The sequence below is a fragment of the Chenopodium album genome, chromosome 16 (assembly GCF_948465745.1).
Source record: "Chenopodium album chromosome 16, dcCheAlbu1.1, whole genome shotgun sequence".
In the NCBI taxonomy this organism is placed as follows: domain Eukaryota; kingdom Viridiplantae; phylum Streptophyta; class Magnoliopsida; order Caryophyllales; family Amaranthaceae; genus Chenopodium; species Chenopodium album.
In genome coordinates, this window is record NC_137849.1 from 28818879 (window position 1) to 28842751 (window position 23873).

Sequence of the window (23873 nt, forward strand, 5' to 3'; positions counted from 1 at the left end):
ATTTAAAATAGTACAATCTCATATATACATAAAAAGTAACTTTTGGCATAATGACAAGAACTTCAACCTTACATGCAAAGAACCAAAGATTAAGCATGTTAAATAGCATAACATTGACATTATATGAGCTAATTAAAACAGTTGGAAAAAAATGTTGATTTTTTACATGCCGCCTCTTTCAACACAAGTGACACAATTGATTAACCTATAGAGTTGCCTCTTTCAACACAAGTGATACAATAGCTTAACATACAGAGTCACCTAACAACTAATAGGTGTCTTTATATAAAAGCTATCGAGTCGCCTCAAAAGACAACTCCTAAAGTTGGATGCTATCGTGTCGATAACTGTGGAGTCGAGAGGCGACTCGTTAGGTCATTTACGGGCGACTCGATAGGGGTTTTTTGTAGTAGTGTTGCGTATATGTATTGTTGTATTTCCTCGGCCAATTTCAACTTTTCTCTCTATCTATTAGGAATTTAACGTTTTTCGTTCAAATTTCCTTTTTGATTCGACTAAAAAAGGTTATTCTTAAAAATTAACTCATTACATTGCTGGAACAATTGAGTTTTGCACATTCTTACATATAAATTTAACCATTAATAAATCTAATCACATACCAAGTGCTAGTTAAAATTATAAAAATTGATATTATGAAAATGTATATTGTAAGAACTCTAATAAAACTCTCATAATTGTCGTAAGAGTTGTAACTATATGAATCTCTATTGTATTTGCTCATAATACATACTCCCTCCGCCCCTATTTATAATTCCCATTTGGATTGTATACGTTTGCCAATGTAACACTTTGACTGTAAGTATCGTTAGTTACTTACTAGTAAAAAATATAATAATTAAATATAAATAATCTATTCGTCGAGACGAATCAAATAAGACCCAACATAATTATGTTATATCTTATATATTAAAAGTAATTTAGAGGATTCTCTCACATTATGAATAGTGTCAAAATTATAAATGGGAACTATAAAAAGAGGCGAGGGAGTATATGATAAATATAAACTCCTTTTCCGAAATATAGGCTATGTGAAGAACAAGTCAAATTTAAATGATTGAATTCAATTTTTTTTTTTCTTCTTAATTTGGTATAACCAAAATCTATTGTTTTAGGTTCAGGTATCAAGCCACAAATGTCAAAGATATAGATGAAAAATGATCAGAAATTACAGGTATCACTTCTTTAGACTTTAATCAATTAAAACTGTTTATTTATAATAAATTATATTTGTATTTATGTTAATAACTTTGCACCAAACTATGATTATGTTGTGCCAAGTTAGAGATTGCCACTTCGTCATTATACATTCTTCCTCCACCAAATTAAATCATATCTTAATAATTGAACATTCTTTAATTGATGATGGTCTTTGAATCCTATTTAGAATTTTAAAAACATTATTCGTGCATTAGTTATTCTTAAATCACATACTTCGTGTTAATTAATGGGCTTTATTATGTGTTTTAATTATGACAATAATCATGTTTAAGTTATCAACTTATCATGGCAAAGTTTTGTTTTTGACGAGTAATAACACAAAATATAGTTTATTAATACCATGAATCTAATGAAAAGTGCACAAAATTATAAATATAGAACAGTCAAATTTACGTATCCGACATGAAGGTGCATTGTTGCCTTTACGCTTAGGTGAAATACAATGACACCTTTTTTCGTTCTAATTGTTTATCATTGCTCGTAAAAAAGTCCACTTTTTCTTGTTCCTTTATTATTAAGTTTGTTATTGTAAATAACAACCAATTTATTAAAAACATTTTAAAAACCCTTCACATGTATATAAACAATATTCATCATGAGACATTACCCCCATTAAATTTATAGCTAATTAGGAGAATTAGTGGTAAAGATCTAAAATTAACCTTATGGATTATTGTCGTATTATCCCAACCCCTTCAATATTCTATGTTACTCCAGAAGTCATTTATAATAAGGTGTTCTCTTTATTCTAAAACGCAATGCTTTATATATTAATGGATGTTAGAACGTTTATGGTTGTAGGGAGTAATTAAAGGTGTCAAAAAATGGTTCGACAACCTCATTCAAAACCGATCCTAATAAAATCCAGTCTAGATTTAATTTCAACTTATATCGACACAACAATTTAGTATGATTCAAATTTGAATTAGATCTAACCAGACCTCACCAAAAACCCGATCTAGGTGTATGAATTGACACTTATAGGAGTAATATATATTTTGACATTAAGTGTAAAAATAACATAATATAATTAAAGAAATTATGAAAGGAAGGTGAAGCAAGAGAAAGGCGGAGAGATTTCCAAGTGGGGACTTGTTAAGGATTTGGTTAGCAGAAAACAGCGACCCTGCTCAATAAGAAGGTGACATTGCAACTATATTGGTTGTTGAAAGCTCTCCTAATCCACGCATTTCTTGGCTTATCATTATGTTTTTCATTACCATTTTACCCTTCTCCTTCTTCCTTAATCACCTCATTGCCACTCATCAAGAGTCTAGAGTTGGCTAGAGGAATTTATATCTAGGCAAAATAATTCCTATTGTAAGGCAAAAATAAATAACAATCACAATTTCAAGTTGGATAATCCTTAATTACATAATCCGCAGGGAGATTCTAATATATGCACCGACCCGGAGATGTGCAATAACATGTCAATATGCATAGGATGCATCTAACTTTAGATGCATATAAAAATGTACATAATTATCAAGACATCAATAATAATGCTGCGTAACTCGTTTTAAATTATAATGTTCATTATGCTTTTCATGTTTGCCGACTCGTTTGAATTGTATTATGTATACTTACTAGATTTATTTTATCTCATTATTTGTTAGTTGTTTGCCTCCTTATCCTATATGAAGGATCTGCTTTAAACATGTTCCTTTTTACCCACATGTACATCCTATTTTAAGCTTTTAACACTTCTCTCTTCGAGAAAATACAAATTTATCTCCGTAACGGGGACAAAAGTGTAACTTTGGTGGTAAAAAATGGGCCAAAATCACTACTTGCTTCATATTTTGCTTCATGATAAACGAAACTTGTCTATCACAAAGATTAATTGGGACAACCTCTTTTTCTTAGCAAAAATTAACCACAAAGAAAATTTGAAGCACATGCAGGTACTAACTATTTCCTAACCAAGAAAGTTATTAAACATGCATCTTCTCTTTTTCTTTTACACATGTACAAAATATAAATGTAGTGCATATTATAGATGTTTCACTAAAAAAGTTATCTAAATTTCTATACAAACAAAATTGCATGCAACATGGCAATTTGTAAATGACTACAAATAAAAAGGGTAAATTAGACATTTCATACCAGAATCTTGATACCAACATGAGTAAAGCACATTTACATTTTATATTTTAAATTAAATTTAGCACCAACTGCATGAAAAATAAGCATCAATATATCTTCAAAGGAATGCAAGGTAAATTCACTCAAAAGAAGAGGCCGGCATTAGACACATGGAAATATGTCAATGGTCCAACCATCCTTAGCTTATTCTCTATAGTAATCCTTACTCTTATTACACTTACTATTTCCTCTAACCACTACAAATATCCCTCCTAATTATGATTTAAACCTTAGTTTAAGAGCAATTATTATTATAAAAACTATAGGAAGTAGTTTGCAATATACTTAACCTATTAAGATTCCCTTTTTATATTGCGGTTTGTACTCTATGAAAAATTCCTACAATTTGTTGGAAAAGCTTGGGTTATACAAGATGTTCTTGAAGGCAACACCATCCAAGGCTTTAGTTATTAGAATCAATGTTATATTCTTTGCTTTCTTTCTTGTTGCATATTGCACCCTTCTTCTTCGGCCATCTTCCCCATCGGTTTATCAAGATAAAGTCGCATCTTCATCCCTTGTAAGGTGCTCCTTACGAGAATGTCATCACAAGGTAAGGTGAGCTTACCCTATACAGTCAAATGATCACCCTAGTGGTGGTCAGTGTATCTAAAATTAGGGGTGTCAACATTTTTAATAAAATGTAACACAATAAAAAGGTAAGGGTCATTTTTAATCTATATCAATTTTGTACATGTAAATCTAAAAGTTACACTAATAGATGTCAACTAACTTAATTGGTTAAACTTTTGGGTGATACTGAAAACATATCAAATCTCGTCTATATTATCCTTAGAGTAATCTGCCCTAGCTAGTGGTGTTCAGTGTATCTTAACACTACGATTTGTTGCGACTTATTTTGGTTAAACTTTGATGATTCTAATAGGCAGCGGAAAGTGGAGTCAAAATGAAAGCAGTCTTAGAAGAACAAGGAGGAAATCAAATGATAAGCCCTAAGAAGACTATAGCAAGAAGAGAAAAACCAAAGTTCTTACAAGAATTGGGAATAAGAGGGATGAAAATCGGTGCAATAAACATGGAGGATGAAGATCTTAGTGAATGGGAAGTACACGGAGACACAATAGTTAAAGTCCCCTTTGAGAAGGTCTCGGAGCTTTTCGAGTGGAAACACCTTTTCCCTGAATGGATCGACGAGGAAGAAGAGAATGAAGGCTTTCTATGTCCTGAAATCCCGATGCCTACATTCGAGGAGTATGGGAATCTAGACATGTTGGTGGCTAACTTGCCTTGTAACTTCCCGGATAAAGGGTGGGCAAGGGACATGTTTAGGCTACAAGTTCATCTGATAGTTGCGAACATGGCGGCGAAGAAGGGGAGGAGGGATTGGTATGGGAGGACAAAGGTGGTGTTGTTGAGTAAATGTAGACCAATGTTGGATTTGTTTAGGTGTGATGATTTGGTAAGAAGAGAAGGAGATTGGTGGTATTATGAGCCAGAAATGGTGAGGCTTGAGGAAAGAGTTTCTTTGCCTATGGGTTCATGTAATTTGGCTTTGCCTTTGTGGGGAAAAGGTATGCTTAATTTTTACTCTATATGCTTGGTAGTCTCACTTAGTTGGCCTTGTATATATAGCTTAACACAATCATTACTTTAGGACTTTATTCTTAACCTTGTAGGAAATTGATCTGCTTGGTTCTAGCTTGACTTGTGTTGATGATATACTATTATCAACTAGTCCGTCATTTCGGATAATGAAGTCGATATTTGTATGTTGATGATATACTATTATCAACTAGTCCGTCATTTCGGATAATGAAGTCGATATTTGTATGACATGTTTGCATCGAGCCATCGACCAAACTACTAAAAGCTAATCTTAGTTAAGGATGTGGAGTTGGCTTGATGGTAGTACTCCCATCTCGTAACCTCAAGGTTACGGGATCGATCCTTGCCTCCAGCATATGCTGGAATTTCCCCCGCCCCCTGTTGTACCCGCCCTTGTGGCTCATATGAATCAAAAAAAAAAAAAAAAAAGCTAATCTTAGTTTTTAACTTATAAGATATATTTTTTTTTTCATGACATTGCTGATGTGGTGTTATCATAAATTATACGTGTTAAGTGGTCCTATTATATTATTACATATATAAGTTACATTGTTTAAGTGTATCATTTCATGTTAATAGTATTTAAAAAATGGAGCTATAATTAAAAATATGATAGATATATTCAGTTATGCATCATATAATGTAGGAAATTCATTGTTCACATAAAAAGGAAAATTTTATATTTAAACCGCGTCAGGTAGGGGTCGAACCTACGACCTTCTGCTTAGGAAACAGACGCTCTATCCACTGAGCTACAGACGCCTCTGATTTTCTAATAAAAATACAAAAACATTATACCTAATTGTATTACAATATGCCATATTATATTTCCTGTTACTTGTCACTTACTTAAAAGTAGTAAAGTTGGTAATTATACTAATTTTCTTAATAAAATAAATACATTATCAATTTTTTTTTTTTTATTTTGGGATAAGTGATCCTTTATAATTTATGAATTAATTAAATGTTAATTTTGTGTTTGTTAATTGATGATAGGGGTGAATGAAGTATATGATGCATCAAACATAGAACAAAGCACAAGAAAACCAACCAAACGAGAAGCCTATGTCACGGTACTACACTCATCTGAAAGCTATGTATGTGGTGCAATCACCTTAGCACAAAGCCTCCTTCAAACCGGCACGAAACGAGATCTAGTTATACTTATAGACAAAGCCATCTCCCTCCCTAAACGAGAGGCTCTTGTCGCGGCTGGTTGGAAGATTCGACTCATAAAAAGAATTCGAAACCCTAGAGCCGAGAAGGGCACGTACAATGAGTACAATTACTCCAAGTTTAGGCTTTGGCAACTTACGGACTATGATAAGTTAGTCTTTATCGACTCAGACATAGTTGTGCTACGTAATTTGGACCTTTTATTCCATTTTCCACAAATTACCGCAACAGGCAATGATGGCTCAATATTTAATTCAGGGATCATGGTACTCGAACCTTCTAATTGTACTTTCCGTACCCTAATGGGCCTACGTAAGGAAATTACTTCGTACAATGGAGGTGATCAAGGGTTCTTAAACGAAGTCTTCGTGTGGTGGCACCGCCTTCCTAGGCGTGTTAACTTCTTAAAGAACTTTTGGTCGAATTCTTCATTAGAAGCAAGTGTAAAGAACCACTTGTTCGAGGCCGATCCTCCTAAGCTATACTCCATACATTACTTAGGCTTGAAGCCATGGTTATGTTATAGAGATTACGATTGTAATTGGGACGTGGCTGATCAACATATATACGCGAGTGATGTTGCACATAAGAGATGGTGGAAGTTGCATGATTCAATGGATGCTAAGTTACAAAAATTTTGTGCACTTACTAAGTTAAGGAAGAGGGATTTGGAATGGGATAGGAATAAAGCCAACAAGTTAAAAATTAATGGGGATCATTGGAAAATCAATATTACTGATAATAGAAGGTTCGTTAAGCAAGAATTATTGTAAGTAAATGGTTTTGTTTTTGTAGAAATGATATTTTTGTATGGTTTTGGCTTCATTTATCAAATTCATTTCATACTTTTGTAATTTATTATCTTGTGTAGATGTGTGGATTATCTTAATATGAGTTGTACATTATATATTCCACTCTCAAATTAACAAGTTTTGGCGTCCCCCTAAAAAGACCATAATACCGTTCATGACCAATGTTAATAAAAACAAGATTTATTCAAGAAGAAATTTTTAACAATATTAATATCCTGAACGATAGACATAAATACATAATAAGGGACAACTATCATGATTATAATTTTGATATTTTTTTTTGTGTTTACAGAGCCATAAGGGCGAATGGTGTTTATAATAATTTTGATAGGAAAGCACATAATAACACTTTAAAATTTTGACACTAATTCTTCATTGAAAAAATAAAACTTCAAAATATGTCGTCAAAATTTTGAAAAAAAAACGCCTATTTATTACTCTACACTAAAGTATTTTTTGTAGGGAATTTTACATAATTATTAATTTTCCTAGGAGTATTATTATCTAATTATTTATTGTTATGCACATTAGTCTACATATTTTATATTAATTAATAGGAAAAATTGCCCAAAATAATCCCATATTTGGGGCGTCCGTCAACAAAATAATCCCACTTTTGGATTATTTTTAAATAATCCAACCTTTATACCCAATTCGCTCTAAATGGTCCCAACCGGTCATGTAATCTGTTATTACAAGTTACCTAACACGTGACAGCTTGTGATTAGTAAAAAAAAATTAAAAAAAGTTAGATTTTTAAAAGAAAAAATTCGATGTGACATGTTAGGAACACTGTCTCAAAAGCAAAATTCACCCCGACTATGGTGCAATCAGAGATGGCGCTGCCCCCGAGATTTAATATATAGCGATCTCTCTTAATGTGCCTCAAAAAGAGAGATTAGGAGCTCACAATTGCATGCTCAGAACTAATTTAGAGGAAAACCAATTTTAAGAGGAAGAGGAAGAAGGGAAAATTTTCATTGTATCAAAACTGATTGTAAACTTGATTTTTAAAAGCTTTCAAAACTCGTAACTGCTAGAGAAAAATCAGGGAGCAGTAAGATATAGAGGGCGAAAATCAGGGGAACGTTTTGAACAAGTAAAACGTATGTTAGTTGCAAGCTTCTTAACTGAACGGTCTCATAACATGGACTGTCAGTTACGACACGACCGAACCGGCCGGACGGCGGCGGCGGCGCGTGCGTGAGGATGCCCCCTTCGATCTAGCTTAGCCTACAACAATAAGGAGAGCACTTCAAACAACTAACCTTACACCCTCAAATAAAAACCAAGTAAAACTTTCTTCTTCTACCAAAAGTGGCGGGCCTAATGTTGCTCAAGATGGATCACATGACGTGGCAAAGATTTTTACTCCCTCCGTGTTTTAACAAGTGTTATAATTTGACCGGCACATAGTTTTAGGCAATTTAATTGACTTAAATAAAATAAGAGATAAGTGGGGTAGTTTGAGTATTAAAAAATTGTACAAGAAAGATACTTCCTCCGTGTTTTAAGAAGTGTTACAGTTTAACCGGCATATAGTTTTAGGCAATTTAGTTGACTTAAATTAAATATGAGGTAAGTGGGGTAGTTGGAGTATTAAAAATATATAAAAGAAAGATAGTGGGGTTAATAGTTTATTGAACAGTAATGAATATGAGAGGAAAGATATAATAAAAAAGGTAGTAGTGGGTTTAGATGGGAACCATGAGAGGAGAGATAAAACCTATTTTTCAAGTGTTGACTCGTTAATTTTCCTACTTGCAGTCTACTGTTGGTTAATTTGCCCTCCTTTTTTTTTTTTTTTTTTTTGGCTCCCTAATTTTTCCTCTTATAAATAATTTAGGGAAAACCTCCCCAAATCAGTTGAAAAATAAATTTAGGGCAAATATCCCCAAATCAAATCAATTGAAAGGTAAATTAGGTTAAGCTATTTCTTCCACAATTGTAGTTTTGACTTCACCTGCTCACTCCAGCGTTCTTCTCTTTTTTTTTGCATATGTTCTCTTCCTGTGCATTTTTCTCTATTCTCTAATAGTTCTCTTCTTGTTTGTTCTTCTCTCTTCTCTTTAAGTCAACAAATTCAACAATCCATCAAAGTTTGTGGTCTTGGTATTAACATCACAGTACAAATTCACTGACAACAAGCAACAATTAGGTAAATTAGGTTTATTTTTAGCCCAATTTTTATACTTTTTGCAATATTAATTTGATTAATTTACACTTACCTTAGATTAGTGTTAATTGCAACATTTATGGCATGCAACAGAGGAGAGAGACAAAGGGAGAGAAAGAGAGAGAGAGAGAGAGAGAAAGAGAGAGAGAGAAATCCACATTGATGTTATAGGAGAGTAGGGCATTCATGGAAGCAATGGAGAGAAGAATACAAGGGCATTAACTTTGGAGGGGAAATAAGAGGGAAATAAAACTAAGGAGTGCAAATATAAAAAGACTTGGGTGTAAGTAGAGAAAATAAGGGGGTCAACACCTGAAAACTAGAGTCAATCCCGGAAAAGAAGGTTGAGGTTTCATTAAACAAAAAAGGTGATCGTGGTGGTTTTTTTTTTTAACAAAGATCCTTTTAAAAGGTTTTTCTTGCAAAATGAGGCATTTAAAAGGTTTTTTTTGACACATTCCTACCTCAATACCCTCCCTCAAGTCAGAAGTGTAGATCTCGAACGTTCGACTTGGACAATAAAAATAAAATTTGCATCATGCCATCATCAAGTTGTAATATATTATTATTTGAATTATCAACGATCCCAAACTGTCGAATAATCAAACCTAATCTCAAAAAAAATTGTGAACCCTTACAGTTATTCTCTCACTATATATCATACGTTAATTATGAAAATAACTTAAAAATTTAAAAATAAATTCTTCACAATCTCACACTATTTTATGTAATATATGAATAAACGTATAATTTAATTGAAAAAATAGTGAACTCTCACAATCACAATGTATTGGACGTAGATGATGAATAATACGTGCAATTGATCACTCTTCTTACACTAACTCTCGTGTTTAAGATTTTGTTATTCTTGATGAGAACGTCATTCTTTTCGAACCTATCAATCAACAATCAAACAAAAATGTCATTCTTTTCGAACTTGCAAGTATTCCAATATGACGAGAAAGTATTTCTTTTCGAACCCGTCATTTTTTTTCTTCTCCTCACACAATCTCCCGTGTTTAAGGTTTTTCTCATTCTCTTACACGAACTCTCGTGTTTTCCATCCTCTGCTCTCACTAGAACTCTCATCTCTTGTGATTAAGGTTTTTATCATTCTCTCCTCTTCCTCTCACGAACTCTCATATTCAAGGATCTCTCATTCTCGTCATCCGATTCCAGGATCTCCCTAAGTTCTAGATACCATGTAACATTTTTGGGAAAATATTTCTTTTTGTATTGTCTCATTGCATTTTCCCATAGTATTTTTCCCATTCATAATCATCGGTCACATTACGATATATCTAGACAATACTTACAATAGGAATATCTAACCCTAATATTCCTAAATATTTCAACTTCCTAAAATCTATAACAACACCTCACATATATATTTATATGGTGTTATAATCAAAATTTTGACAATTTTGTGGTTTTATAATCAAATTTGACAATTTTGTGGTTTTATAATCAAATAGTAAACAATTCATCTTCTAGAAATTATTTTCTTTGATTTTACCAAGTATGGTGAACATAACATTGAAATATACAACTATAAATTATCAAACTAAATTGACAATTAAAATGAGGGATCGTAAGAAATTTATCAGACTATGGTTATTTGATAAATGTACAGTCACTTACTCGGTAGAGCACAAAAAGTAAGTGCAAACAATAATCCACTAATTATACCAAGAAGGAACAAATAGTTGATAAATGTCTATATAATACAGTATAATATCTTACTTCAAAGAAAAATGACGCCAATTCGTTGAAGACCATCCACATTTTCGTGCTGGCTCTTGATATTTAGGCGCACGTAGAAAATAGACCCGAATATAATACAACAATTTTACGTTTACATAATAATTTAATTTACATGATACATGTATACCGCTCCATTTTCTTTTAAAACAAAGTTAGCAAATAAAACGTGATAATTTAAATTAATTTTAAAAAAATAAAAAATTATCAGTTTATTTGAACAAAAGAGATTAAAATTTAACAATTATTTTATGGTAACTTTATGTAAAATACATCAAATCAAATCACAAATTAAATCATATAAACATATAATTGTGTGATTCAATAAATATTTTTTTTTAAAAAAAAAGTGCATTGTACATGCTTCATTAATCTACGCAGTAATTTTGGTAGGAGACTTATTCCGCATTTACATTCTAATTTGGGAGCTCTAGCTTAGCCAAACCTTAATTGGTTGAAACTATATCGTTTTCCACCCTACATACACACTTATACACACACCATGTATTTATAGTGGAGTATATATGTCGGTTTTCCGCTACTCTTGTTCTAGCTTTTTTTTCGAGGGACAATAAATTCTAGATTATTCTATTTTTATTACAAGTATAGACAATTAGCTATACTTGATTTTTCTACAAGAAAATTTGTCAAATTAGACCTTTTAAAAGACACGTATTGTCAAAAAAATAATCTTTTCTAAATTTTAATTGCAAAGTCGGACCTTAATCCTTACTTTTAAAAAGTACGAGAAAACACTTAAGTAGTGTGAGGACTATTATTATCTTTAAAATGTTTGTTTACCTATATGCCCTAATTAATATGATATTAACTGCCACTAAGCTTTTTCTTGTGTGATTTAATGATTTAACTGATATGAATAGTGTTTGGACAATTATACCCTCTAAAAATATTTATTTACTTAATTATTTGCCCTCATTAATGTAATTGTCTGATTTTTAAACTCTTTAGAATACTGTGTGGACATTTATATCCCTAAAAAGTGTCAACAACTGAAAGAGCTCTCTGGACATGGCTAGTTAGTACTCTAGTTTGATGCTAAAAACTACACATTTAGATAATATAGTTGTAGATCTTTTAATCATTTTTTAAATATTCAATGCGTTAATAAAAGTCATACAACATCTACAAATGGAATCTATTGAAATTAATTTTAATACCAATAACATTGAAACATGGCTTTTCACCAAAAGAAAAAATTTTGAATAAAGATTGGGAAATTTTAACTTTTACCACCTACAAAAAACCACTTATTAGCTTTTACTACATAAAAAAAAAATAAAAAAAAATAAAAAAAAATAAAAAATAAATTACCAACAACAAAATTTTCAAAAATTGAATTTCACCGCCAACTAATGGATTTCGTCCATGAATCCGTTAGTAGGGCCCACCTTTTTTGACGTTTTCTCTTCATCTCCCCCGATCTTCCATATTAACCAACCGACAACAAAATCAACTCACCTCGGTTGGTTGGAATTTTGTGTGGGGCTAGGGAGGGGTCGAAATTTGGTGTTAGCTAAGGAGGGGATCAGAATTAGGTGGTGGCTAGGGTTTTAAGAGTGCAAAATTTGGTGGTGTCTAGGGTTTTAGGAATGGTCGGAATTCGGTAGGAGGAGGCTTTATGGGTGGTCGGAATTAGGTTGAAAGGGAGTCGAAATCCGGTGAGAAGGGGGTCGGTTGTGATTGGTGCGTTTGGGGTTGAAGGTGAGTAGTGGTTGTGCGGTGGCTACTGTGTGGTGAGTTTTTGGTGGTTGTTAGCTGTTATTGGGGGCAGGGAATGCATGGTGTGTGAGGGGGAATGCAAGTAGGTGGTTGGGCGAAGCAGGGAAGTTAAGAGGGATGTGTTGCGGTGGTGAATTTGGTGGTGCGGCTGTTGTGGTGGCGATTGAGGCTTCTGTGTGAGGGATCCTTGGCTGTCGTTGGTGGAGTGGCACCTTTTGATGTCGGGTTATTTCCACTGTGGAGCAGCGATGGTGGGCAGTGGTAGCGATGGGGATGTGTAGGTGTGGGGTTGGGCTGACTTGGGCAACCAGTAACGGCGATGGGTAGGGAGCCGATACTGGCGGTGAGGCAGGGAGTTGGTCCGGCGGTGGTGTAATACCCCGTATTTTTGAAACGTATTTCTAATTAATTAATTAATTAATTAGTACTCTCTTAAAAAGTGTATTTTAGTAATTTAATTTACTATTTGAATTTTGGAGCTAAAATGATATTTGAATTTTGGCGCCAAAAGTATTTTAAAAACTCAATTATTATTTTTGGATTTTGGATAAGATTTATTATCCATTTATTTTATTTTAAAAACCGGATTATTTATATATATTTCGGATATTTTAACTAATCAAAAATTATATTTTAATTATTTAATTAGGAGGTCTGAATTTCCTAAATAATAAGCTATGATTTTCGGATTTTCTAAGTGTAGATAATCTGATTTTCTTAGTGAATTTATTTAGTGAATAATTGGTATTTTCTTAATTAATTATTTTATACAATATATTTTATTTACACGATTATTTTTAATTCCTTAAAACTAGCAAATTATTTCCCTAAATGTCTAAAGGGAGGTCCGAAAATATGAGCTTAGGAAAGCTCAAATTTTCAGCCACCATGATGGATTTTTGGGTGATTTATTTTGGTAAATTGTATTTTTAATTATCTCCTTAAAATTTCTTATTTTCCTTAATTTCTATTTTCCATCTCACAAAGATTTGATCATCTTATTTTCCTACTTTATTTCATCCTTGATTATTCCCCAAGTAATCTCTTTTGTCATATTATTTTCATGACAAATACACTTTCCTAAATTCTATTATTCTTAATCACCTTAATATCAAAAGTTTCCATATTTATTTATTCACTTCTCCAAGTAATTCCTTAATTCTTTTTACCATAATTCTCTCATTCATGAGCCTATAAATACCCCTTCATACCTCTCATATTCTTCACACCAAAAACCCAATTCTCTTCTTCTCTCTTCTTCTTCTGTTCCCTAAACTTTTTCATACTTTTCTTCTCCTCTTTTTTCACAAATCATCCCGTTTATCTTTGAAGCCAGTTTTCGGGCACTTCTGGTCAATTTTTGGGGTATTAATGTTTCACAAAAGATTGTTCCTCTTGAAAAAACCTTGAGGTTAGGCTCAAGAATCACCCAATTCGGAGTTATATTGAAGGAGTTATGGCGTCTGCAAGTTCTGCTTATTCTTTCCAACAAAAATTCAATTCTCTTTAATTTTATTTATTTATCTTCTTCATGGTTAGTTTTCTAAAATACAAATACCTATTTCAAAGTTATAATTTTATATTAAAGTATTATTTTAAAAGAGTTTTATAGTCCATGCACATTAGATTTGAGTTTATGTTGTGATAACCTTATGGTTATGTTATTTGCAAGGTGTATTCGTGATTGAACTTTGAAAGTGCGAAGTGCTGATTGATATTCGGAATCAAGGTTCTTGAGGTTCTTTTTGTGTGGTTTTTCTAGCAAGGATCAAGGTAAGTTTAGGTGGCTAGATACCTTTGAAAGTTATTAGTTTGAATAACATGTTTTATATGATTTTATTGGTGATTGAATTAAATTTATTTGAATTATGTTTGGAGGTATTGATTTTAATATTTAATTTGTTTTAATAAAAATATTTTGAATGATTGATTTTTAAATCATGTTTTGAATGGTTTGAATTACTTATCGTGTTTAAACAAAGGAATTGATTTTAAAAGGTTTGTTGAATTAAATAAAAGGTTTTTCAAGGAAGAGGTATTGATATTAAAAAGTTATTAATATGAGATTTTATTCTCAAGTATCTATTTAAAAGGTTTTGATTTTGAAAGTATGTGGAATTATTAAAAAGGAGTTTGAATTATATTGGAATTTATTGGATATTAAAAGGATTTATTGAACCATTGAATTATTATTATTATTATTATTATTAATGTTTTATAAGCATGTTGGTAATCCCACTATGCGGATTTGGTTTATTGATAAGGCCTTGGACTTTGTATGACCGACTCTTTCCTCAAGAATAGCCTTGTAATATAAGGAGACTACCTTGGGGGGTGTGCACACTTGGGTGAGGAATTGGATTAAAAGAAATTGGTTCTTAATAAAGGAATTGGTTTTATTAACTATTATTTTGAATATTGAATCATTGGAATCGGTTTTGGAATAATGAGTTTGGAATTTATTAGATTAATTATTGGTATTGATTTTTAAAGCATGTTTGCAAATAAATTGAGTTTACATTGTCTTGCACTTATCGTACTTACATATTTTGCTAATCCGTATTTCCTATTTATTTTGGTTCGCCCTGTTTACCGTAATGGTAAGCAGTGTTGACTATTTTCAGGTAGAGTCATGAATGAGCATGTGGGAGTCCCGGAATTTGCTTCACCTAGTTTAGGAATGTTGGTCTCGTCTTTATTTTACGTACTCATAACAATGTTACTATTTTTATAAGTATTAATAAAAGAAAGTTGAGTTTCCGCTGCAAGTTTTGTTATTGAGTTAAGTATTTTGAGTAACCTTACGTAATCACGCGGCGGTAACACTCCTAAATCTATCTCTAAGATATAGTTATACGTATTATACTAGTATTTCCGTAGAGGGAGATTTTGTGGTGTTACAGGGGGCTCAACAATATGGTGACACGTGTACATGGTAGGGCCCACTAACGAATTTATGGACGGAATCTATTATTTGGAGGTGATTGATTGGTGATAAAAGCCAACTTTCAATTTTCTATGTGGTGGTAAAATATTTTTTTTTTTTTTTTTTTTTTTTTTTGTAGATTGTAAAAGCCAATAAGTGATTATTTGGAGGTGGTAAAAGTCAATATTTCCTAAAGATTGATTCATAAAAAAAAAATAATAATAATAATAAAAATTAAAATAAAAATTAAAAAAAATAAAATAAAAAATCATATGACATCTACAAAGAGATTTGAATATAATAAATACATGACAATTGAATCAACTAAAAACATCCTTTTAGCAGAGCTAAGATAGTTGGTGCAAATCGTACGTTCTTCATACCCTCTTTCATATTGCTGTGATTTATAGTCTTCTTCGACGAGGGGTCTATCGATTTGTTGTATGTAGCTGTGATTAAAGTTTTCGTGTGATTCATCTGATTTTAATCGAAGAATTAACCTCTTTTACAATCCCGCGCACACAAATCTTTACCCATGAAACAACTTGTACCATACTAAACTTTAAAAATAAAAGCAAAAAACAAAACTAGAACAAAGCCCACCATAGAGGCACTTATTGTACTCAATAACCCAATATAGGGTACTTATTGCCTTCAAAGGGTGTAGATTTATTGAATTCAATAACAGAAATATAAAAAACTAAAGGGAAAGGGTCAAAAATAGCCAAATTTCCGAAGAAATTTGACTATCCGTCCTTTTGAAACACTTTTTTTGTTGAAGAATTCTAGAGAAAAAATAGAGAGGAGATAGGTAAGATTTTTTATATCTTATTTCATGCTTCTCACCAAATTATGTTACTGAGTATAGGGTACTTAGGGCCTGTTCAGTTGAACTTAATTTCAGTTCAGTTTAATTCATTTCAGCTCCAATCAGTTCAGTTCAGCTGTTAATTTCCTTTTCTCATAAAATATTCATTTCAGCTCAGTTCAGTTTAGTTTAGGTCAGTCCAGTTCAGTTCAATTCCAATCAGCTCAGTACAGTTCAGCTCAATTCAGTAAATGTGAACATGCCCTTACTATAGAGTACTTACTATTATTATTTTCTTATAATAATAAAACTAAAAATTAAAATGTACTCCGTAGATAATTTTTCACTTTGAAATAATAATAGAAAATTAAAGATTAATCCCTTATAAAATAAATATACACGTGAATTGATAATCAATTAAGCCTTTCGTTGAACAAATAACTAAATCAAATTTTATCAAACCAATTACACGTAGACCTCGGTTGATGCTTATAAATTTTTAATTACTTTTTCTTTTCAATAAAATTACTATGGGATATATAGTATGGGTAACTTGTATCTTTTACGTTGTCTGGGTCGAAATTGAGTACTTAATGGAATATTTACAAATTATCTCTATATAAAATCGTTTCCTAACTTCAAAATTTAACAAAATTGTATGTGTTTTATTACCCTACTTAACTTTCCAAGTCAATCAATCAATAATACTCATCAGTAAAGTTTCTCTAATTTTGTCGATCGATGTGTAAAAGCATTGATTTATTTATTTTGTTTCCCTAAACTACGTTAGTTTTCTCTGTCATGCACGATAATTTTCAATAATCATTATTAAACTAACATTATAAATAGTTATTTACAATTAAAAAATTAAAAAATTTAAAAATAATAAAATTGACAAATTTTGAACAAAATAAAAAATTATAAAGGTATGTTAGATATAAAGTCAAACTGATGTAGAATATGATTAAAAGTATGTTAAGAATGTTTTTTATATAGCTATATAAATATATGTGTTAAAATTTGTCAAACTTTTTTATTTTAAGTAATCGTAAGGTATATGGTTAGGGAATTATTGAAGTAAAAGATTTGTTTCTTTTTTTTTTTTTTTTTTTTAAAAAAAAAAAAAAAAAAAAAAAAAAAAAAAAAAAAAAAAAAAAAACACCAGAAGATGACACGTGTCATTGCTGTTGTGTCTTTTAGTATATGGTTATTGATTATTGATTGATTGTTTTAATCAAAAAAAAGGAGAAAGGATATTATTGGTGGTTTAGAGCATCCACAATGGTTGCATTAAAGGACCTGCTTGCAATTTTTAAATAATATAGAGCTACATGATAGCCATTGTGGAGGTACATAGGTTGTAGCTAAGACTAAACTACATAGCTCTATAGAGGTATGTAATTTCACTCCACCCAACACACATATATTGATTTTTTAATACTTTTTAGAAAAAATTTCTCACAATAATCCGAACTTTCCCTCATTCGCCCAAAATAATCCCAACTATCGATTATTTTTTAATAATCCCAACTTTATACCTTATTAATTTTAAACAATCCGAAGTGACTTGAAACCGGTTAAATAGGATAATATTTGTGATTTAAGATTAATTGCACACGTGTCACCACGTGGTTGGTCAAAATGAAATTAATCAAATTGAAAAAAAAAAAGTAAAATCAAGTAATATTATAGAAACCACCACCATCTTAGCCACACCACCTTAGCCACCACCATCCCCACCGAAACTCGAACCCAGCCCCGGAATAATCACCCCCACCCCCATCCAGACCCCGGAACCACCACCACTACCCCATCCCGACTCCAAAACCACCACATCCAACCCAAACCAAACCCGAAACCACCCACCTACCCAGATTTGATACGGGACGAGTGAGTGAGAGAGGGGCCAAACACAAGACGAGGGGAAGGGGAAAGGCCCGAAAAATGGGCGGAGAAGGGGAGGAGGCGGGAACATGGACGGGAGAAAGGGAGAAAGGCCGTTAAAAGGGAGGAGGGTCAGAAAACAGGCGGGGGAAAGGTAGGAGGGCCGGAAATGGATGTAGAAAGTGTAAGTGGGCCGGAAAATGGGTGGGGAAAGGGATGGCCGCCGAAAATGGGACGGGGAAGGGGAGGGGTGCTAGCGGCGGTGACAGGGGCTGCCGCTGAGTTTGAGTTTTTTATTTTTTTTAAAGGTTTTTTTATTTAATTTTTCTGATCTATCATGTGTCGACACGTGTCAGGTAACTGGTAATATCAAGTTATATAACCGGTTGGGATCGCTGAAAGCAAATTCATATAAAAGTTCGGATTATTAAAAAATAATCAAAAGTTGAGTTTTTTTGGGCAAATCGAGCAAAGTTGGGATTATTTCCGTCAATTTTTCCTACTTTTTATGTATTTGTTTGTTTATTGTTTACTATTTTAATTTTTTATGGTTTACTTATTACAAAAGGATATAGCTTACCATTGTAGAGGTTGTAGCTTAAATCATGTAGCTTGAGGATTAATGATGTGACAACCTAAAGTTATATGTACATGTAACTAGCCACCTCCTAAGAGTCCGGAATCCAAACCACGAGATTCGAATTTTTCCACGACTCTGCCAAGAGAAACCTTACACCAAAATACAGGTTTCTTTCCTGCAATTCTACCTATATAGAATGCAAGAAAAAGGAGGACTTTGCTTACCCCAAACATTAAAGATGGGGAGCCTCCTTCAAGATTGAAAGTTTTAATGATGACTGTCTTTGTCATCATCAACACCAACATCGACACTGGGATGATAGTAAGTGAATGAAGACCCAAATCATCTCGTAACCAAGAAGCAACTGGACAAGCAAACAAACCTCTCCCCTCAAACTTACCTTCTCCCTGCAAATTCCAAATGCAGGGAATACTTTATGCTTGTATAAATACCGCTAGCCTCTGGAAAATGGCACAAACACATAGGACATAGCCCAAACTATCAACACTTCAACTAATTAATTAAAACACTTGAAAGTGGTTGTCTATGTTTGGGCCACGCCTTTGCATGATGCGAGTAGGAGAGTGGAGACTACATAATGTGTGTTGAGATAAAGTGAATGAGGGATACAAAATAAGAATGTAATGGGAATTACTCCCTCCGTCTTTTAAATGCATCACTTTTCTTTTATGGACGTTTTTTACAACACAAACTATTAGGTACGGCAGTTCGCACCCAATGTTTCGTGCGCGGTAGGTATTATGTTTCCTCCTTTCTCCATTATTCTTCACTTTTCTTCTCTCTGAAAAATGCAGATTCTACTATCTCCTCTTTGTTCTTTCTTCCACCTAAAATACTCCATTGTATGTTCATTTCTCTTTCCTCGTTGGAAGATGTGAAGCAACGAGGCAAAATTAGTGGTGCGACTGGTGGTAATTTGCGATTGGTTGTGCGATTGAATATAAGGCTATTAATTTTTTCATTTTTTTTAATTTTCATGTGTTTGTGGGCGTTTCATTCTCTATTTGTAAATGTTTTGTGCGTTTTTGGGTGTAAATTAAAAGCAAATTTGCGTGCGGCGGTCCGCACCCAATACCTTCTCTTTTTAAAATGCATCACTTCTATTCGGTAACTTTATATTATATTTTATTTTATCATTTATTTCTCTTACTTTTACCCCAAAATAGATTATTTTATAATTTCTCTCTCTCATGGTCTCCACTTAAACAATAATAAAATAGGAGGAATTTATCATCTTCTAATAATTAGAGTCATGAATTACTCTTATAACACGCATTGTTACTTAATTATACTTTAGATGGTATCATCATGATACCAACATACTTATTCAGTGATACCATGAATGCAAAAATATTTTGTTGGTATCGATATAATCAGTTGTTGGTGTCGTGATGATACCATCTAAAGTATAATTAAATACCAACGACTGCAATAAAAATAGTACTTTTATCACATACTTCCTTTTCCATGGTTCTCATCTTACTTTTACTATAAAAATAGTACTTTTATCACATACTTCCTTTTCCATGGTTCTCATCTTACTTTCACTATAAAAACTTACTCGCTCACTCATAATATTATATTACTCTCCTAAAACTCGGCGAATCACCAAGTGATGCAAAAACGGAGGGAGTATAAAACAATTGAATGTAAATTTTAATTATGTAACTAAAAACTATGTAGTTTTTGTGGATTATATTTGGAAATTTCAAATAATATAATTAGACATAAAACTCTACCCCCTACTTGCCTAGTCCTTCTCCTTTCTCTCTTAAAATCTAGCCTCCATTGTTAATTTTAAAAGGGCTTTCATCGGATTTCACCGGTGGCAAGCCTCAATATATACATATATATATATATATATATATGTATATGTGTATATATATATATATATATATATATATATATATGTATATATATATATATATGTATATATATATATATATGTATATAAATGTATATATATATATGGGCAACGGGCCGTGCCGTGCCGCTGCGGGCCGGCCGCGGTGGTGGGCGTGCCGTGCCGTGCCATGCCGGTTCCGCGGCGGGCCGTGCCGTGCCATGCCTAAATTTGGCACACCCCAGCCCACGGCACGACACGGCCCATGTGCCTGGCGGGCCGTGCCGTGCCGGGCCGCGGGCCAGACTGTGCCACTTTTTTTTTTTTTTTTTTTTTTTTTAAAAAAAAATGTAAATTAAATATATATATATATATATATATATATATATATATATTAGTACAACTTAATTTTATATAAATAATGTTATTAATTTATGTTTATGTTAATGTTAATATATTTTGTTTTGAACAACTTTATTTTAATTAAGGTTTGTATAAATTATTTATCTAATTATGTTTAAGTTTATATAAATAATTCTATTAATTTAGCAAAAAAAACAACAATACATATAATAAAAAAAAATTATGAGTGTCGTGCCGGACTGTGCCATGTGCCGTGTCGGCGTGCCGACCTACGGGTCGGCCATCGTGCCGCCCGCCGTGCCTCTTGCCGTGCTCGTGCCGATTCCCAAATTTTTGTTCACGGCACGGCCCACGGTCCACAGGTGGGCCGCCGTGCCGGAATCGTGCCGGGCCCGTCTTTATATATATATATATATATATATATATATATATATATATATATATATATATATATATATATATGCTGGGCCTATTCCTCCAAGTAGCCCAAGGATCGCAGGGCACATTCAAGCACCCAAAGATATACACGGAAAAACAAATGGCTTAATTGATACAAATACAGCAAGAAGATCAAAGAATCAATCAAGAGATTATATGCCAAAAATACACCAGCAGAGCAAGGAAAACCGAATAAAACTAAGAAGATCTTGTCCTTTTGAATATATTCTGATATCTATGTAACCCTAGTAGTTCCTAGGTATAAATAGCGAAATTAGACATTGTAATACTATGATACGCTCACTAGCTAATACATTAATACAAACAATATACTTCATTAATTCTCTCGAAATTGTGTCCTTTCTGATCAAGGAGCCCGTCCTTACTCAGTACTGTATCTTTGAACTATCTCTTTTATCTTAATATCGTTTGTTTATTGCTTTATTATTGTTCTTGGTTGTTGTGTTTGATATTGAAGGTTTGATTGTTATTACCCCTCAATCCCTAAGCAAATTCCTAGATCACCCCATCTAAGATTTGCCTAAACAATTTGGCGCCCACCGTGGGGCTGATAGTCAATTAACGTGCCAAGTCCTCCAAAAATCAAGACAACCACCATGACTGGGCAACCAGTACCTTTCACCGTACCATAGATGAAATCAATGAGAGAATGAACAAATTCCGTCAGACCCTAGACCAACAGAAAAGCCAGATCGAAACACTACAAGCCCAAAAAGTCCAAATCGAGGCCAAACTCTCTAACCTAACCAGACAAAATGAAGCCCTCTGTAGCTAAATAAAATCAGTTGCATCCAAAACAGTTAATACCAGAAAAAACACTGAAAGCATAGCCATTCAGCTTGATATGTCAGGAGCTTTCCATACCCCTATTAACGGGGCAAAAGGTTCCAACAACAGGGATGAAACTCTAGATGAAGGTTTTATTGATGCAGGTAATTTTCAGAAAAGTAAGCAGATGGGAAATGAGGAGGGAAAGATAGAGAAAGTGGTCAAAGAATACCTCAAAACATTCGAGGCCTAGATTGCAAAAATCCTAGGAGTGCCAAAGCCTATGGAGGAAGAAGCTGCAGATGGCTACATATAGTCACCCTTCTCAGAAGAGATCACCATGGTGAAAGTACCAAAGAGGTTCAGTACGCCCAATATGGCCATGTATGATGGAACAACGGACCCAGATGAGCACGTGTCCCTCTACAAGCAAAAGATGATGACAAGTTCAATCCTTAGAGATATCAGAGAGGCCATCATGTGCAAAGGCTTTGGAGCCACGTTGTTAGGTTTAGATCTAACTTGGTTCACTAATTTAGATAATGGGACTATTCGATCTTTTGCAGGGATGGTAAACCTATTCAAGATCCAATTCGCCAGCAGCAGAAAGATCGAAAAGCAATCTTCAAATCTGTACCGAGTCGTGTGGAGGCATGGAAAGTCTTTGAGAGACTATCTTAACAGGTTCAACAGAGAGAAGATCGAGATACACAAGTGCGATGCTCTTACAACTATTGAGGCATTCAGAAGGGGTTTGCTGGATCATAGCGAGCTCTACAAGGAGTTAACCAAGTATCCATGTGCAACCTTTGAAGACGTGAAAGCTAAAGCAATGGCACTAGTTAGATTTGAAGAGGACGTGTGATAAGTCTATTTTATATATATTTTTATTCCCCGTCCCGTAGTCATATTTGTGCTTATTTGAGCTCTACGGAGCTAATTTTATTACTAATATACTTTTTCTAGTTTTTTGTAGAGTTGGTATTATTTTGTAGGAATTTGCAGATTTATGACAATTTCCAAGCTTATTAAACCACTACGAAGATATTGAAGATTGATCGTATTTCATGACCGTATATTTAAAGCCCAACGTCGAACTAATTAAATTTAGTTCGGTAATTAAGGGCTCGAGATAAGAAGAGATCCAAGATTTTACAAGGTATTATTACGGATCATCCAAGGAGAAGCAAAGCAAACGAGCTCGCTATCCTATTGACCAGGCCCAATCGGGCAGAATTGAAGTTTTGTATGCTATGAACACGAGTCCGTGAAGTTGGGCCTACTGTTTTTGGGTTATTTGCTGAGACCCACATATTGCGGACAGTTGACGCAACCTCGAACTATACTCGTAGTAGTTTTAGTTCTAGGAGGTAGTTGTCACTTTGTCAGACTTCTTTTAGGATTTATTTATGCTTACTTATCTTTTGTTAGGATTTTATTTTCATTATTTTATCTTAGTTTATAGTAGTTTGAGTCTTAGTGGGAAAGTCTTCCTTAATTATAAAAGGGAGGTAGTAGTAGTACATGGGGGGTTAGGCAAGTTTTATTAGATTAGTTTTTAGCTTTTAGATTAGGTAGTTTTCTTATTTTTAGTTTTAGTTTAATG

General features: G+C 33.1%; 1 protein-coding gene and 1 non-coding gene across 2 annotated transcripts; one reads left to right on the forward strand and one right to left on the reverse strand.

Moving 5' to 3' along the window:
- Window positions 1-3487: 3487 nt before the first annotated feature.
- LOC145585077 (UDP-glucuronate:xylan alpha-glucuronosyltransferase 2-like) lies at window positions 3488-6951 on the forward strand. Its single transcript, XM_081641823.1, has 3 exons — window positions 3488-3937; window positions 4271-4916; window positions 5947-6951. Exons 1-3 carry the CDS (start codon window positions 3713-3715, stop codon window positions 6897-6899), a joined length of 1824 nt encoding a protein of 607 aa, XP_081497949.1. The 5' UTR covers window positions 3488-3712; the 3' UTR covers window positions 6900-6951.
- On the reverse strand, window positions 5640-5712 carry TRNAR-CCU (transfer RNA arginine (anticodon CCU)). Its single transcript has one exon. It is a non-coding gene; the product is annotated as a tRNA-Arg (tRNA).
- Window positions 6952-23873: the final 16922 nt, after the last annotated feature.

What these genes read in the sequence shown, in the direction of transcription:
- LOC145585077 (XM_081641823.1), top strand. Translation starts at nt 3,713, where the DNA reads ATGAAAAATTCCTACAATTTGTTGGAAAAGCTTGGGTTATACAAGATG. An exon ending in TACGAGAATGTCATCACAAG is followed by an intron (nt 3,938 to 4,270) that starts GTAAGGTGAGCT and finishes TGATTCTAATAG; the next exon opens with GCAGCGGAAAGTGGAGTCAA. An exon ending in TTTGCCTTTGTGGGGAAAAG is followed by an intron (nt 4,917 to 5,946) that starts GTATGCTTAATT and finishes AATTGATGATAG; the next exon opens with GGGTGAATGAAGTATATGAT.